Raw genomic sequence first — 12,565 nt, 5'->3', positions numbered from 1 at the left:
AACACAAATGATCATTTCCCAAGAAGCCTTGGGGACTCCTAATTTTTGTTCTCTTGGATGTCAGTGAAAACTCAGCACTCATAGAAACTCCCCAGTCCTTTTCCACTGAGCAGGCTCCTTTTCCCAACCATACCTGTACCCTCCTCCAACCCACATCCCTTATTTTTTACTTCAAAGAAAAGAGAGAGCAATATTTACCCCAAAGCGTTCCTATGGAGGATCCAAGCAGAAAGCAGTTTTAAAAAAAAAAAAAAAAAAAAGGAGGAAGAGGGGTGGAGAGAAGGAAACAGTCAGAAAGCTTCAGGGAGAACAGGAAACCTTACAGTAACAGGGAATTGGACAAGCACAGGCCCAGGAGATCCCGCTCACAGCCTTGGCACTTGTAGAATCCACACGCTTTGTGAAAGGAAGGGCCAGCACGCCATTTGCTCCACACCCACCTCTCCAACCTGCAAAGGCAAAGGCCCTTTGCAAGCACCAGTGATGCTGCCTCTAACCTGATGGCATTCCCCACATTGTGCTTGATCTCATGGAGCCCAGTCTACTGACATTTTCTAAATATAGCCTTTTACTTCCATTTCCTTAGTAGTCTTCAGACAAACTCTATTTCCCATGAGTTTATACAAAACCAAGTTATAGATACAGGAATTATGCTTGCTCTAGGCCAGAAATTGTATGGGAAAGGGCACTTTGTGTCATAGTGGCATATCTATGCTTCCAAAGGATTTCATTTGCGGTAGGGCACACAACCACTCTGTTGGGGATAATGTGACATCTCTCAAAAGCACGGATAAACAACACCATAAAACCACCTCAAAATACGGGGGAAGGTATTGTGTATCGAGGTCCTGATGTCACACAAAGGGATGCCCTTTGATAAGTTAAATGACCAACTGTCTGTCATGAGCTGTTTACCATGCAGCTTGAAGAAAATTCATCCCAGCTCTATTTTGAGGCTTACCGATAACAAAAAGGGTGAGGACACAAATATGAAATATTTGAGATTAGAAATAATGAGAGCTAACTTTCTGCATATTTACTCTTGGCTAGACTCTATGCTAAGCCCTTTCACCACAACTCTATTTCACCACAACTTCTAATAATCTTAGGACACATAGATATGACTATCCTCATTTCACAAATGTGATTCAGAGAGATTAAGGAGTGCCTAGCATTAGCAGGGTGAGCTGGGCCTTGCAGCCATGCCTGTACGATGGCCAGAGCTCTTGCTCTGAACCACCAAGCCTTTGTAACAGCAGGTTTTGGTTCCAGGCTCTGTCAAACCAAATTCTAGGGCTGGAAAACATCCCTGAAATCCACTTAACTGCATCCTCAGAAAGATGTGCCTTGCATGAGATCACTCAATGAGTGAGCCACAGTGCCACTGGTGAACCTGCCTGTAGCCACGTAGAACCATCTAGAATTCAGGCTGTGGTGTGATTCTTAGTTGCTGATTGCTGGAAACATACTTTTTTTCTTCTTTTTAAAATTTTTTTCAACATATCACAAACCTACATTACACCACTATATGTCACAAAGACTTCTAATGATTATTTTTACTCAATGATCTCATATTCAAAATTACATTAATTTTCACAGTAATTGCCAAATTCATGGTGATTTGGGATTAAACCCAAGGCTTTATAAATCTTAAATCCCTCATATTTTGCCCTCTGAGTGTTCAGATGGCAGAGATAGTATTTTCCCGAGTTATAGCAGTGTCTTCCCATGCACAAGACTGGGCACGTGGTAGAGCAGCTGAACACACCTTTATCCACTCATATAACAGCACTGATGGAATCCTTAATATACCTCAGGCATTATTAGGTGTGGATATACCACTGTGAATAAAACAAATGAGGTCCCTCACTTCTTGAAACTTTAGTAGGGATGACAGACCTCAAGTTAACCAGTAAACAAATGTGAGTATAATTGCAAACGATGTGCCATGGGGAAAAGGTAATCATTGAATTGAAAATGTCACCAAAACAACTACATTGGTCACTTTCCTTTCCCCAGGCTACATTCATCTTGAGGACAAGCTTAGGGAGAACCTTCCATATCCCTAAAATGAGAGAACAGAGTAGGATCAATGGATGGGCAGGTGATTCAGGGTGACACACTCCAGGCTTTTACCTGTTGCTTAGCCCAGGTCCTCAACTCTGAGACCTTTATGTCCAGTAGCATCTGAACGGGTTCTCAGAGGTTCATACTCACAGATGCCCATTTTATGAAGGAAGGCCCCAAATTTCTTGCTCTTCCCACACACCTGGATAAAGGACAGAATTTGTTCTCTATAATTAATTTTGCCCCAGGATCCTAGTAAAATACTCTGCTATGGAACAAAGAGCATTTCTGACCCATCGCTTATATGATTAGTGTGTCCCTTTTTTTGGAAAGTGGGGTTCCTTAATAGCACATTCTGATCTTAAAAGCTGATTGTAGCTGCCAATACACAGTGGAGGTGGGGGCACATTTGTCCCATTCTGACTCCCACAAAGTTGAGCCAGGGATAGTAATAAGACAGAGGCCCAAAGCAAAATAAAGATTAGTCATTGCTCTGCACATTTTTCAAACAGGTCCCTCATAGCAGAGGAGCCACTGAAAAGCTATGATTCTGAGTGGTTGCAGAAAAGCACACTTGCTTCTCAGTTTTGTTAACATATGTTCAGCACTGATTTGAAAATTGCCATTTGAAATGAAAGGAACACTAGATAACAAAGCCTCACAGAGGAAAAGTCTTGACAAGTTAGCCCTAGTATTAATATTAATTAAAATATCTCATAATTTACACATATGCGAGGCCAAACTACCTTTCCCAAATCCATGCACAGAAGGGTTATTTAAGCCATTATCAAAGTCAACAAGACTGCAAGGGAAATGTTATCAAACCAAGAGGACAAACTCTTCAAAGCGCTTTAATTGAGGCACATTATTTTTGAAATGATTCATGTGCTTTTTACAAATCATTTATATATAATCATTTGATAACACTTTGTTAGTCTTTGCTACCCCATGTATAATCAGGATTTTTTACACTGCCTAGCTAATTAGTGAGACTCATCAGGTTTAAAAATTGACTCTAATGTTAAAATTTGAAGATAATTTCACATACTAGGATGTACTGGCCCCACTTTAATTGGGACTCAATTGGGCCATTCATTTTCCCATTTATTTCCTACTTATTTGGTAAGTTGCTGGCTGCTCTCCAGAAAAAAAAAAAAAAGCCACATTTCTCTTATGTCTCATCAGGAAAAGATGAGAATTTTCCAGCTCAATTGTCAAACTGCCCTCCAGATCTTTCTTGTATAATCACTCATCATTCACTGTAATCTCGTACTTTAAACTTCCAGGTCCCCCCTTTCTCAAAGGTTCTCAAATTGATTTCTGCAGGGAACCAACTCCTTCCATGGTGGGCAGAGCAGGGACATCAGGTTCTGCAGAGCTCTTCCTTCCCTAAGTGGAATGGCCTTCTGCCCTCCCTAAGAGCCCCAGAGAAAACAGCCCAGCGATCTGAAGGGATCTCTTGCATTAGAAGGATTGACAGGTTTGTTGGAGTGTAAGGTGGGGAGAGGAGGTCACACTGTGAGGAGCCCTGAGCCTTGCTAAAATGTCTGGCCTATTATTTGGGAGACAATAATAATTTTAATATGCACTTGCTAAGTGTTTGGCACTGTATTGGACACTGAATATATTTTACCTCATTTAATTCTCACAAGACCAAAATATAGTTATTTTTAATTTCCACTTATGGATGAGGAAATGGAAGTTCAGAGAGTTAAGGCTGTAATAATTCAGAATACTGGGATACAGACCTAATTCAGGCTCTGAAATCTACGCCCTTACTTATGATGTGACAGTGCCTTTTCAGGTGGGAATCACAAGAGGGTTTTAACCAAAGGAGGAACAACAAAAGAAACCAGCAGTTCCCGAGCTCAAATATTGAGCTATCTATCGTCTTATCCTCAATCAGTCTAGGGTCTGTTGAGTGTTCATGGAAAGAAAAAGATACAGATGGAACAACAAGATGGACAAGGTCAGGGTGCCCTTCTCCACCTGGTCCATCGGTTTTGTCTGTCTCCAAGCACAGACAGTTATATCCGAAGGCTTAGGACAGATCCATTCCAAGCCACCAATTTGAGTTTACAGGGGTTAATGGGTTGGAACTAACTGCAACAACAGAGGTTGAAGGGAGTTTAATGTAACAGACAAAGCCCCTAAACATCAAGTAAAAAAATACCAGCTATTTAAGAACTGGTTTTGCTACTAGTAAAATGAGTCAAAATAATCAAAGAGTCAAGCAATCCACTTCTCAACTATAAACCAGGACTGTTGAGTGATAAATGAAATACTGTGAAAGTACTTCAAAAGTTCTAAAGACCCATGAAAATGAGAAGTTCTCTTTGCATCGGCACTGCTTGTCTCCAGAGGAAGTGTAGGACCTGTTGGTAAGGCTAGTTCATTGATTTTTGTATTTTTCTTCCTCTCCCATACCTTAGCATTGCTTGGGGTCTCCCATGAGCCCTAAATCCTTTGCAACTCTGCCAACTTCCTTTGCTCGGTGACCAGGGCATTATTAACTCTGTAATAAGTGATTAGTGCATAATCCTTTCCTTCTTGCAAATGCACCTCAATGAGCTTCCAGTACACATTCATCATTGCTTTTGAAAACTTTCTCCTTGGAAAACCACAGCACCATCTTCTAACTGGAAGGTCCAAGAACTAGGGAGCAGCAGAAGACAGCAAAGCACTTTTCTGTCTCCTAGCAGTTTTGTTATTCAGGCTGGGGAATAGTGACCTGATCTGTCTTGCTTCTTAGTCTTCATATTCTGAACATACCCAAGATCCCTCATCTGCTGATCTTTCCCAGAAGCCCTTGGCACTGGCTAAAGTCCAGCCAATACACTTCCCCAGCAGGAGACTAATTCATAATGCTAGGTTGTGGCTCTGTGAGTGCGGATTAAGCAGATGGCTTACAGGTCACATGATCTGAGCTCATCCTTCCCTAGTTCCATCATGAAATCTGCTCTGAGCTCCTCTAAAACTTACTTTTAAATATGGAGGACACTGTGGTGGATTTCTACTAATCCTGCAGGACTGAGCTCCTCCTACGTCTGTGAAGGCTTGCCTTATGTGCAGGGTGATTCTTGCATCCGAGGCTGGTTAGCCAAATTGTTGGCTAACATGTGAATGGGGCTGGCCTTAACTGGACCATTTTATTTTGCTTGGTTATGTGGCCACAGGCTGAGATCCCATTTATAATCAAGTATCTCCCAGAGTTGTGCTTGTTAATAAAGAGAAACGCTTGGGCATTCACACCCATTGCTTCCATATAATAAAGGTCTCCAAACGCACATTCCCTAGTAGCACCAATGGCATATACCACAGACAACGCACTTTCCAGTGTTCATCAAAAAACACGCACGCTGGGGCTTAATGCCAAGTTCTAAAGATCTTGAACTTATCGCTTTCTTTCGGGCACCCCTTCCATGTGGATCCCTCTCTGTCACTCCTGATTCATCTCCAAATCCATTTTCAAGGCAGCTCAGGTATAATACAGCAGTAGGCACCCCAAGTGTCCATGGCCATTAATCATCTTTAACGTCCCTGCCTGGGCACAAAAGTCTGGTAAAGTCACTCTTGAGGTGACTCTAAAGCTGGAGTCTCAAGAAACAACATCTTTCTATCTGCTCACTGCTGGAAATTTCCAATTCCAGCTCAGATAGCATCCTAAATCCACAGTTAATTGGCTACCTGATGGCTAAATTTAATTTTAATCCTTCATTCTCTTCCACAGAACAGTGGAACTGGATGACCTGTCTGGCTCAGTGGTAAATGGGTCTTCTTTGCATGAAGCAGGACTTTGTCCACTCTTTTTTTTTCTTCTCCAAGATTAATGTGTAGTCATAGCTTCCTTTGGGAGTCTCCCCTTTCAGTTCTGGAAGGATAGGGGGTTGTCAAGAAAGAAGTCCCACAGCAAAGCTTGAGATCTGAGGGGGACTGCTTCAGACACAGGCAGGCAATAAAGAAAAGGAAGGAGCCAGCTATGGGGGAGAATGTCTGTTTTATTGTTACTGTGCTCTGCTGAGTGTAAGTACATCCTAGCATTTCAGTTCTGAATAGTCACTCCTTTCTCAGAGCACACATTTGTACCATTACAAATACAAAACCAGAACTGGGGTACCATATTCTGTGTCTCCTTAGGGCCTTTCCAAATCTAAAATTGTCTATATCTACGTATTTCACTGAATAAATTCAGAACCAGCTCTGCCACCGCAGCTAGTTCTGAATGCATTCAAAAAGGCCTTATCCATCTTAAAGACTAGGGCAAAGTGTCAAGTGTCAGAAAAGCAACAAACTTCAATGAAAAGAATCTAATAAAAGCTAATGTGGGAATTCTGGTTCCTTCTGGCATCAAGAGGCAGATTGACTCATGTTTTTCCTTTCTGGCTAAGCACTGAATAATTAAAGGCCAAGTGCGGCTGTGATCCAGATCCCCTGCATGCCAGGGAGTTCTGACCTTACCTCATGCCCCACTAAGATGGCAAACAGCACAGGGAAGCTTTGGCCTCAGCTGCCAGAGAGCCTGCATGACTCTGACTGATGCACAGGCCCCAGATGGGGGAGGAGGTAAGAGCAGAATTGCTATTTTTCTTTTAAATTGTGTTGACAACCCATTATAAGCTGTGAGCTTACTAGTTAGAATCTAATCCAGGGTAGCTCACCTGGTGACTTAATTTGAGCTAGTCAAATAACATGCTGTAGAGGAATGAGAATGAAGAGGATGAGGGGCTTGGGTTGGAGTGCAGGATCACACACACACATCTACCCCAGTACTCTACTGCCTTTCCTCCAGAGACGTTGTCTCTGCCCAGCTGTCTGTCCAAATCCCTTCACTAGACATTTAAGATGCAAAACCCAAGGGCCAGATGGCACCATCATCACTGTGCACAGTCCCATAAGGCTCATGAACTCAACCTGACGTCGTGGCCACGTGGCTTCCCTATAAGGCAGCTGACTCTGGCAGAATGCCCCAAAGTGAGGGAATGTACCTGATGTGCAGATACCCAGAAATGCCAAGGCTGGAACCATCTTTGTTTTCCCACCCAGGAGGCTGGGAGGCAGACACGATGGCAACAGAGTATGAGGAAACTGGGAAAAGCAGCTGCTGGCCCTTCAGTGTAAAATAATTCTCAAACAGAAGAATCCCTCTTTTTCAGATAGAAAAAGATAAAAGAGAAAGGTTTCATAGATCCAGTCACTCACCAGACTTTTCTTGAAACCTCAAGGAGGAAAAGGCAGAGTCAGGACATTTATAGTTGGCAAACACTCTGTGTCTCCATATGGCCCAGAAAGTGGGGTGTTGTGAGAGCAGTGGAATGAGGGAGAAACATACCCAACTTCTGCCAAAACTCTGCCCATATCTCTATACAGGTATCTGGCTGAAGGCAGGAGACTTGAGTGTTCTTATAAATGCTTTATAATGTAAAAGTGTGCTGGGAGGAACAGGAAAGTTGCAATAGGAGTATCTTTCCATTTATTTCCTCATTTCCTGGTATGCTCATACTTAGAAAATAAATCCCCTTCCCTTCCTCCTCAAAAGTCAATAATAAAGTTCCCAAACAGAATTTGTCAGGTTTACATTATAAAGAATCCCTTCACTTGAGGTATGCAGCTATAGAAGAATAGAGAGTTCTCTTCAGCCACTACATAAACAACATATATGCTTATAGAAAACATACATGATGGCAGTGCAGATCTCTGCAGGAGGGCTCAGGGGACCACGCAGCTTTCTTTGAGAATTCAGCTACAGGCCATTCCCTCCCCTTGGTTAGGGGTATTGCTCTTGAGACTTGGGTTGGGTTCTGAGAAGATCCTGGCTGGTAGCGGTAAAAGGGATGCCAAGTCACCTCTGACTTCTGAGGCATCATACGAACATGTTACCATGACAATCATCAACAACTCTGCTCAAACTGAGCACCAGCCTGAGCAGAAGCCTCTGTAGTAGCCTCTCCTCAAAAGGAGGAGAGAGAGACAGGGCAGAAGGAATAAGGTCATCTCTGAATGGTAGGCATTCCCAGGGGTAAATATATGGGTTATAACGATGAAAGCTGCAACTGCAAGGAGGGAGGTCCTTGAAAAGCCTGCAGAAAACCCCACATTTGGCCTCTTGTTGGCTTGAGCCCCGTACCATGGCCCAGCAGTGCAACACAGGCTCCCTTCTGCTGTCTGCCCCAGGCCGGGCCCTCACTCTGCTGGCAGATGGGACCCTGGCCAACCCTACCAAAGTGATGGGAGAGCTGAATTCTCTGGTGCCCTTAATGAGGAAGGGGAGAGAAGAGAGTTAGGAAGCATGGTGCATGAGCGAGAGAAAGCATTACCTGGACCTCAGCAATGTGACAAAGGCCAGAGGACAGGGGTGTGAGCCTGTTCCATGAGCAGGAGAAAGGGGAGTGGAAATGTGCATGGCCAGCTTGGAAGGATGGTAACAAAAGAGTGGATGGAGAAGGGTGAGCAAGTACCATTTACATTTCCAGGGAAATTAAGAAAAAGTTCAGGAAGTGACATCACTAAAAGCAAGTGATGGATCATAACTCTCAATCCATCACATAAGTATGGACCCCAGAACCAGGGGATTCTTGGGGTTCCCTGCACTGTACCTGGTCTGAGGACCAACAGAGAGGCTTCGGTTCCGGGGCTGTTAAGGCTTCCCCTGCCACCAGCACCAAAGCCACCACCGCCATGTTTTCAAAGGGCACAAAAAAAGAACAAGATAGATGACAACCCTCCAGCCCACTGTTATCACTCTGGATCTGAGGAGAAACAGATGGGCTGTGGACATGGGGCAGGCATGCAGAGGCTTCCTCTAAAATGTACCTCCTCCCCATGGGCACCTACATACCTGCCTGGTTACCAGGGACAGGGTGTGTATGTGTGTGTATAAAACAACCAAGTCATGGAAACCAGCCTGCGTTCATCTTCAACTATTTGCACACATTATATATCAACATATACTTGGCTCCAATATTTGGACTTCAGGATGTGATGAGAGATCGGAAGGATAAGGAAGGGAATTAACATTTATTGATCATTCACACTGTACCAGGCTTATGTGCTAATTGCTCCACACACATAATTTCGACTCTATTTCATAAATGAAAACTGAGGTTAAGAGGGTTACTATTCTTGCTATGTTGCTCTAGGACATGGTGCAGGTAAGTAGAGTGGCTGTGATTCAAAGCAGGGCCTGCATGAGTCCATAGCCCACACCTGCCTCCCACTCTGCCCTGTTGCCCCCATGAGCTCTATTCTTCCTAAAGATGGGGAGGGTTCTTTCCCATATACTTCTCCATCCTTGTCTTTTGCTTCCTCAAAGAGAGACAAACTACTTTAAGGAGATCAAAATAAGAAAGAACAATATGGTGAATAATATATGCAAATGAATTGATAAAATGAGAAGGGAACTTGACCTTTTAAAAACTCCAGGATGATATTTATCCTTAACAAAGTAAGTAGGCCTCCTTGGGAAAAAAGACTTTAATGCTTTTTTCTAAGAAGGAGGAAGAGGAGCTGGGAGTCCCCTTGGTAGAGAGTCAGACTTGCCTTGATTTTTATCTTGAGGTGAGAATTTTTGGGAAAATATCATGCATTTGTGAAATTTCCTTGGAAATAGCTTAGCCGTGTCTAATAGGAGGCTTTCTTGTTGTAAGAGACACAGGTGATTCCATGTCACTCTAGTGGTGGGGGGTTAATATACTGGTGTCCATGGGGGACAAGGTATACTGAAACTGTCCTGCCAGCCCAGCCCACAGTCACCAGCCACATTCAACCTGGCTCTCCCCTTTGGAGGGTCCCCCATGACTGGGACAGTAATGCAAAGAGCCCACTTCTAGGTTCTGGAAGATCTTAAGTTCTGAGGACAGCTGGAGACCTTTCATCTCTCTACAGAGAGCTCCCCACCCACAGCCACTTGGGGAATATTCCTTCCTAACTTTCATCCCACTTCTTTCTCTGCCAGGATGGACAGAAACAGAAGCTAATGGGTGTTTGGGGAGGAGAGGGGGATGGATGAGTCCTTTCTGATCCCTCGGACCTGGGAAGGTCAAACTTATGCGGCAGTTTTGCTATCACTGACAACTCCAAAATGCTTTCCTTCTGCTTCCTTACAGTACAGCAGCCGGACCTGCTCAGATGCCTCAGCTCTCTCTTGTACTTGGAGAGGCTGCAGGGAAGTCGGCCATGCCACCTGGAAAAGGGTGAAACTCATCTAGCAGTGCAACGAGGTACAGAAAGAGCCCACACGACTGTTGTTCATCTTCTGGGCACTCTACACACCAGCTTAGGGAGAAGGCCCTGACCGTGCACATGTCCTAGCTCTACCCTGGAGGGCCATGACATCCCCTTCCTTGCCTGGATGCCACAGGAAATGTCAGAATGCAGTTGAAAACCTGCTACAGGTGGATCAATGTTTGGGAAAAAAAACTCCCCAAATGTAAGGAGCATGGTTTAGTCACCTGAATGGTTTAAGACTGTTTTCCTCAGTGCATTATATCAAGGAAGCTGCGAAAGTCTTACGTTCCTGAGTTAAACGTGTTAACATGGTCCTTAGGTCTAGAAAATACCTCTGGGATCCCGCTGCTCATGAGCAGAGAATCTTCTCATACTCAAGGTTCTGTAATCTCTACTTTGTTCTATCTTCTGCATTTGTCTTCCAAGCTGATCCTTTGTTTGACATAACCAAGAAATGAAAGGGTACATGAGCTGTCCCCTGGGTCCCTCCCTGAGCCCACGGAGGCACTGCCCACATGGGTGAGGACCTGCCTATGTTTATTCATCTCCAAGAAAGGAACTCCAGGGCCTCTCACTTCTCCCTAGGGATCACCCCCCACCCCCAGCTCCTCCAACACCAGTGCTACCACTTAGGGCTTGTGAGCTGAAGCTATAGGCTCCCAGGAGTACCACAGAGGGCAAGTGGGAAGCAGATTTCCAGGGCAGCTTTCTTTGGCACCACTTGGAGTGAACCTGGCCTTGAGAAGCCCTCAAATCAGTCAGAGTTTCAGGAAGAAGGGACAACAGGAAATTGAACAAGAAGAAAGAGTAACACTTACGCCAAAGCAAAGGCCACCAATGCACCAACCACCACCACAAAGTCCAGGATGTTCCACAGGTCTCGGAAGTAGGACCCATCCTGTAGGATCAAGCCCTGGTCTATCATCTGAAGAAGAAGGACATGAACAACCATGGATGAACCCACAGGTGCTGGCAACACACCCAGAGCTCATTGTTCCCCGGGACAATGCCTCTATTGCCAATGTCTCCACAATCAACCCTGCACAAGGACCTGAAGAGCAGGAGGACAGGTCCTACAGGCTCTCTCCACCTACTATGAAGCCCAAGGCCCCTTGTCATAGCCACCAGGGTTCAACTAGACTCCTTGGCTCTCACAGAACCCTGCCACATTCCTCTTTCAATTAGTGGCTCAGAGCACCAGGCATCACCACATATGCATAGATGGGAAAACTCCAGATGGGAGAGGCTATGAACAAGACAGAATTGTGGGGTGTTAGGGCGGTGAGGACTGGACTGGTAAGCAATGACTGCAGACGGGACTACATGGAGTCGAGGAAGACCCATGTAGAGAAGACCTCTACCTGACCCTTTGCCTTGGCATAAACCAGGGAGTGCACTGGAGAGGCAAAGACCATCCCCACATCTGTCTGCACCCCTACTGCCTGCCTGAGAGCTGGCCTGGCTCCCCCTTGGGCCATACCCACAGATCTGCCCCAGTCCAAACATATCCACACAGTCACGCTGTGCCATGAAGTCTGGTCAGGACAAACTTCATTAAATTCTGAGGCCAGAAGAGGGGTTGCCAGAGGCCCTACCGAGGTCTGTCATTGGCTGGTAGGTGGCAGCACTGGGGAAGGACCCCATACTGAAGGGGCAGACCTAGGTCCCATCCAAACCCTGGAGAACCCAGCTTTTCTATGGAGGTTTTTACCTTTATAACCATCTCAAAGGTGAACACGCCAGTGAAAACATAGTCAAAATACCTCAGGACCTGTAAGACACATACGGTGAAGGGGAAGAGGATCACGTGTGGCCACCAGGCTATAGAGCCTTCTGCCTACCCACACACGTGCAGTCCTGCATCCCTGCCCCAGCTCATTTCTACCTCAGAACAGAAGCTTGGGATTGTAACTGCTAGTTGGGCACAGGGAGGAGAGGTGCCGTGTGTTCTGCTATAGCCTCAGGACCCGATGGCCAGTCCTTGGCTCTCCCCTCCCCCTTGGCCAGAACTTAATTCCTTGGGTCTCAATTACCCCACAAAATCTCTCCCTCACCTCAGGACCTGGAATCCTTGTCAGTTCCAATCCTCCCCAACTCCCTCATATCTCCTGACATATACCCTTGGGACCTCCAAGAGATGTCTCAGTTCCCTGGGGTAGGGCTTCAGCTCCCCCAAATTCAGGCACATCCCTCTTGACCATACATCAGACCAACCCCCATACAAACCCCGGGTGGCTGCAAAGACCAGCTTGCTCCGGATCTAGGGCGCACTGCT

General features: G+C 45.2%; 1 protein-coding gene across 13 annotated transcripts in view; it reads right to left on the bottom strand.

Annotated features, from left to right (window-relative positions):
- CACNA1E (calcium voltage-gated channel subunit alpha1 E) overlaps positions 1 to 12,565 on the bottom strand; it is a 382,029-nt gene that overhangs the window by 53,860 nt on the left and 315,604 nt on the right. For 10 of the 13 annotated variants that reach the window (XR_005361978.1, XM_038542200.1, XM_038542209.1 and 7 more), the window contains 3 exons: positions 12,002 to 12,061; positions 11,109 to 11,215; positions 199 to 210 (listed from right to left, as the gene is read on the bottom strand). Coding sequence is in view for 12 of the 13 variants with exons in the window: in XM_038542200.1 (XP_038398128.1) it covers positions 199 to 210; positions 11,109 to 11,215; positions 12,002 to 12,061 (179 nt within the window). In the remaining variant the exon portion in view is untranslated. The remainder of the gene's footprint in view (positions 1 to 198; positions 211 to 11,108; positions 11,216 to 12,001; positions 12,062 to 12,565) is intronic. The other 3 variants (XM_038542201.1, XM_038542210.1, XM_038542203.1) reach the window with 1 other exon arrangement.

This window comes from Canis lupus, chromosome 7 (genome assembly GCF_011100685.1).
Source record: "Canis lupus familiaris isolate Mischka breed German Shepherd chromosome 7, alternate assembly UU_Cfam_GSD_1.0, whole genome shotgun sequence".
NCBI classification, from domain to species: Eukaryota; Metazoa; Chordata; class Mammalia; order Carnivora; family Canidae; genus Canis; species Canis lupus.
Note: the sequence above shows the minus strand (reverse complement) of the source record. Positions and strands in the feature narration are given on the sequence as shown.